We start from the raw sequence: 5,832 nt of genomic DNA on the forward strand, positions 1-5,832 counted from the left end.
CAAAATATAACATTCTAATAATTTAATTTAGGGTAAAATATATTTTTTATCCCTAAAATTTAGCAAAAATTTCAAAAATAGCCCTAAATTTTATTTTGTTTCAATTTTGTCCTAAAAATTTTCGATTTACATCAAATATACTATCAATAAATTTCATAAGAACAACTTTCAACACAAACAAATCAAACATAATTTTCATGCATTATTGTTAAATTGGTTTTAAATTTTTTGAAAATTTACCTGTTAAAAATATATTTGATACAAATAAAAAACTTGTGACAAAATTAAAACAAAATAAAATTTAGGTTATTTTTAAAATTTTTATCAAATTTGAAGGACAAAATATTCTTTACTCTATATTTTAAGAGTTTAATAATTTTTTTTAAAACTTTTAATATTTAAAAGAATATTTTTAAAATATCTTTAGCGTAGATATTAGCAATTATTAATATTATTTCCAATATTCTTTTGTTCTATTTGTGTTTTTAATGTGTCAACAATTACAAATGAATATTGCATTGGGGGGTACAAAACGGTCATGGTAACATTATTTTCAATACGGCTTAAGGTAAAAAGAAAATGGCGTAATTAATCTGTAATAATTGATTATCTATTTCAAGTTATAATTAGTCTGGTGGTAAGTAGCCTTCAAATAAGAGTAAGCACTCAAACTTGATGGTACCACTCAACCACTGTCCACTGACAAGAACATTCTAGTTATTTAATGGATTTAGCCATTTACATCTCCACTTGAGCAGACCCATATAGAAGCCGAACTTGATCATGTTTGCAAAACCAAACCTTAGCATAACAAAGAAGTTATGGAAGCAAGCTGTCTCAAAAGTCAAACACCTTCTATACTGCATCTCAGATATCCACAGTGAGCATCTTGTCTATGCTTGAAAAGCTTTGATAGAAAGCCTTGAAATGCTTGTAAGCAATGTCTATATCTTCCTTCCCACATATTTCTCTTATACTGCAATCCAAGTATAAGCAGACTCAAAACAAGGGAATAAATGAAACATGGAAGTATAAATTGAAGGGGATAACCACTAATGTTCTTAGTGCAAAAAAAACATTCACTAGTACCTGTGCATTGAAAGTTGAGCAATTCCACAGTCAACAGTTCGGATGCCAACCCCAGAAGCCAGTATTGGACCTATGGTTGATCCACATCCCATATCATTTCTAACCACAAATTCCTGCATGTAAACAACCATGCGAAGTTCGGTTAATGCACTTTGAAATTATTCCATGCCCTTGAAGTACTCAGGTAAGCTACATGAATTGAAACGAATAGTTGAAGACATGCATTCTCATCTGCATATAGTTTCATGTTAGATAAATAATGCATCAGCTGGAACAAATGTAAATCAATAATAGTTAAAGAAATGACCTGAGTTGGTAGGTTATGAATTTTTCCAACTTCTTTAAAGAGAAAAGATGTGACTCCACTGGTAGCATATCGCTGGTTCGCATTGTGTTTAATGACAAGCCCTTTCTGCAGCTCTGGTCGGTGGTGTTCTTCATGCTTATCCATAAAATTTGGATGAACTCCATGAGCCATATCTGCAGAGACTATTATATAGAACCCACAAGATACTTTAGTGGACTTCTCCAGATTTTTATGTCAAACATTAAGAACTTAAAATTGCTACTGCTTATACACCAAAATAAAGATACCTATTCTACATTGAATATACATATTTTTATAAGTATTTACTTCTTACAAATTGTTGGCCAAAACTAATATGCACACCACAATATATTCACAACTGCAGCCTTGCAATTGACTCAATTGAATATACAGACTTGTGGTATCAACTGAGGTAAGAAATTTACTGCATTATGGCATACCAAGAAATGATTGGCGAATAGTACGCTCGAAAGAACTTTCACCAACATGGTTATTTGCTAAGTCTCCAACTATGCGTCTTATGGCCTGAAACATGGTAGGTGCACCAGCTCCTTGAATAGAACCTGAACCCACCTAAATAGGAGCTGTTAGAAATAGCATCAAGAAATGATGCAAGGTGAATTATCATGATCTGCAAAGAATTTGTCATGATCACTTTAATTTCCTACTGTCATTATCACAGTGGTTGTCCACACACGATGGATGCAAGTAGTTGGCGCATTTAGTTAGTGAGCGAAATTTGGAGTCTACCAAATGATATAAAGCAAAGAAATTAATCAAGAAAAGGATACCTCTTCATTGTCAAACAAAGCAACCATCCGAACTGCATGCTCTGATGCTAAGTCACCAGGAGATTCGCATGAATCAATAAGTGCTCTTAACGCACAATAACTTGAAGCAAGATTGTCTAGTCTTCCAGAAAATATGAATTCGTTGTTTCCACCACCAAGGCAGCTAGGTTGAGTATCACAAACATTTAGTTCAACACTCACTATGTCATCAACATCACAGTTCAACTCATCCGACAATACCTGAGAATCAAAGCCCAAGAATATTTTAAATAGTAATAAGCAATAGATAGGTAAGCTAGAATTAAAATCATGACAGATTAATTATTTCAATTCCATTCCAATCTCAGCATATCAATTGCTAAACAGCAAATATCAATCTAGTTTGACTTAGAAACTAATTCTCAAATCCAAAGTACTAAAAGCACTATCTCGAACATACAAATAGATGGGTAACACACATGAAGACATGTTTCATCACTTATTTTGACATTATAATTTCCGTGCAGTGTTCCTTGCTACTTCATTTTACTTCCAAGCTTCTGCTGCTTAAACCATTCGGTTATTTTCAAATGTGCTTTTATCTAATTTAAGATAGAAAATTAAAAAAATTACATGCAATCATCCCTTTCTGTGAAAGAAAATATTTATTTTTGTGTCTTCCTAGACATTACCATGCATTTGGATGTAAAAATCCAATGCAACCAATTAATTGATATATAATTCTCCTATAGTATATAAAATGTAAAATTAAGTTGTCGGGTTTTCAGAGACTATAAACTACTACATGGATTGTAACTTCACAAGGGATCAATGTTTATTATATTACAGTCAAGTACAAGTCAAACATGCTAGAAACCACAAACCAGAAATTCTAGCCTAAAGTACGATATTGATTTCTAATGTTGCTCGTCCTGAAGATGTCTATATTTATTTCTATGGTACCAGGCCTTTGATGACATTCTTTAGGTTACCTCACAAGGAATCCTGTGTTATAGCAACTACAAAATTATTACAATTCATGTTTGGCAGCACATTAAGAATTTTGATTTCTTCTACTCTAGACTGTACTATATAATTGAAATGAAACATAGAACAATAGTTCTGGCATGCAACTACTGTGAGGCTATATGAAATCAATATCTTTTTTAATAGATTATGCATGGGTTATTCTCCTCTGGTACTCAAATATTCAACTGAAGTTTAAATAGTTAGAATCGATGAACATATCAGTTTGTTCAAACAATTAAGGGGTACTTAATATTCAAATGGAAAGACGGAAAAACAATAGATACCTGCATCAGCAGTGGGTGATGAGAAGATTTAGATGACATTGCAGTACTCTTTTCTTTTGATTCCAAAGAAGTTTCTTCATGTTTCATTGAGAGTAAAGGGAGAAGATGAGTCTCTAGATTTGGTTTAAATCCATCCTGGTTCACAGGTACTTAATAAAAGACGGAAAAACAATAGATACCTGCATCAGCAGTGGGTGATGAGAAGATTTAGATGACATTGCAGTACTCTTTTCTTTCTTTTCTTTACAAACTAATCATTCAACTCAGTGCAACTAGAACGAATATATCTATATCATGAATTGACCATGACAATGTGCAAATAGAACTAAAACTTTCACAACTTTCACAATAATGGAAGAAGATTGTACCGATCAAGATGAATGGCAAGGGTGGGTATGCGCAACAGAGGCCTCTTCACTTTGACAAGCTTATGCAGATAAGCATTACCACTACCACTCCTCACAATGACCCTCCCTGCAACACTCAGATCCCTATCAAACCAAGTGTGCCACAATCCACCTCCATAGGTTTGCACATTGACCATCGAATATGCCGATTTGGTCGATGCAGATCTTGGCTTCAGCTTCAGACAAGGACTATCCGTGTGTGCAGCTATGACATGAAAACCATCACCAACATTGTACCTTAAACACAAAAATAGCACACAATTCAAACCAACCAACCAAACAAACAAACAAAAATATATATTGATTGTAGTCAAAACCATAGGTATCCTCCTATAGGAAACAATCCTGCTCGAGACTATGATCACTAGAGCGGCATATCTCTCGTTACCAAGTTTTAAAACAACTGCATACCTATAAGACAGAACCCAAAACCTGTGGTTAAGCTAGCACAGCCTCCCATCCTGCCAGCTGAACTAGGCTCTGGTTGGTAGCCATATTCAAATCGTTTTATCAACTACAACAGTATGAAAAATGATACTTTGAACATGGTTTTAAATACCTAATTGGACATCATATGAATCGGTAAAATCAAGCATGGATTTCTATTGGTTTCTAGTGTTATGCACAAGTAATAGAATGTAACAGTAATAGTGATAAAAGAGGGGGGAAAAACGAAAAACAAATTTTGATTGTGGAAGAAGCTGAAACTGAAGGAAAGGGGAAGCACATACTTTTGTCCAATGGCGAAAGCAATTAAGCAAGACATGTTTCTGGTGAAGAAGTAGCGTCCACCGGGCTTAAGGTCCCATTCTTCGTTCTCCTTAAGAAGCTGAAACCCCGCAGCCACGAGTTGGCGTTTTGCCTCGGCGGTGGCGTGGAAGTGGGTCCATGATTCGTTCAGATAATCGAGCAAATCGGCCACAATGGAATTGGAAAGGGTGCTGTTGCTGTTTGTGGCGCATGAAAATGAGCGGAGGCGCGTGGCGCGAGTGGGGAATGGAAGGGAAAGTGGTTGGTTGAAGAATGGCGAAGAATAACAAGAACGATAGTGGAGTAACGTATGTGGCCGAGTTATCAGTGCCATTGTTGATTACTCTTCTCCAATCTTTCACTCTCTCTTTCGATTACGCTTACAAAGATTTAGAGCCACTCTCTTTCTCTTTCTCTTTCTCTTTGTCTATTTTATTTTTATTTTATTATATGAAATTTAAGCTAATAAATCTAAAATTGATTTGTGGGGGGAGTTAGTTGAATTTATATATGCTCGAATGGCAAGTATAAATAACACAATTAAAATAAATTATTATTTTTATCGGAAAAGCTCTTCATCCATGTAATTTTTTACATGGTTATTAACCAAGTAATTTCCTCCACACGCGCGTCCCTCACCCCTCACTCGTTTATCATACACGCGCTACATATAACGTGCTACAACCTAAAGTTTTGCTCAACTTAAACCTTGTGCTGCAACGTAAACCTCCTTCTCCTTCTTTCTCTGCTCGCGTTCTTCCTTATTGATCTGCATTGCCTTCGTCGTTCTCCTCTGGTCGCGTTCATCTTCTCGTTTTCTTATTTCGATCTGGTTGCATTTATCTTCTTCCTATTCTTCTTCGTTTTCTTCTTCGATCTACACTTCTGAATCGAAACAATAAATGACTCAACTTCAAATCAGGAGAGCGATTTGGATTACTCTTCTGAAACGAATCAAACTGACAAAGTTTGGATTATTCAATTTTGAATCAAATTGAATGGAATGCAATTGCTAATTTGAATTGAATTAAATGGATGGAGGTGTACTGAATTGAATTGAATTGAATTGATAATATGTAAATTGTAAGCAGAGTTATTTGAATTTGATTTTATATAATGGATTATGTTTCGTTCACTCAGTACTATACAATTGTTTCACCATGAGTACTGTGTTC

General features: G+C 34.7%; 1 protein-coding gene across 1 annotated transcript; it reads right to left on the bottom strand.

The window, feature by feature from the left end:
* On the bottom strand, positions 564-5,079 carry LOC107618571 (probable aspartyl aminopeptidase). The gene is made up of 8 exons (XM_016320673.2): positions 4,639-5,079; positions 3,864-4,144; positions 3,501-3,646; positions 2,209-2,448; positions 1,858-1,990; positions 1,397-1,578; positions 1,090-1,202; positions 564-976 (listed from the first exon to the last, which is right to left on the bottom strand). The coding sequence occupies exons 1-8, from the start codon at positions 4,989-4,991 to the stop codon at positions 868-870; spliced, it is 1,557 nt and encodes a 518-aa protein (XP_016176159.1). The 5' UTR covers positions 4,992-5,079; the 3' UTR covers positions 564-867.

This window comes from Arachis ipaensis, chromosome B09 (genome assembly GCF_000816755.2).
Source record: "Arachis ipaensis cultivar K30076 chromosome B09, Araip1.1, whole genome shotgun sequence".
Lineage (NCBI taxonomy): Eukaryota > Viridiplantae > Streptophyta > Magnoliopsida > Fabales > Fabaceae > Arachis > Arachis ipaensis.

What these genes read in the sequence shown, in the direction of transcription:
- LOC107618571 (XM_016320673.2), bottom strand. Translation starts at nt 4,991, where the DNA reads ATGGCACTGATAACTCGGCCACATACGTTACTCCACTATCGTTCTTGT. An exon ending in GCTTTCGCCATTGGACAAAA is followed by an intron (nt 4,145 to 4,638) that starts GTATGTGCTTCC and finishes TTTGTGTTTAAG; the next exon opens with GTACAATGTTGGTGATGGTT. An exon ending in ATCACCCACTGCTGATGCAG is followed by an intron (nt 2,449 to 3,500) that starts GTATCTATTGTT and finishes TTTGATTCTCAG; the next exon opens with GTATTGTCGGATGAGTTGAA.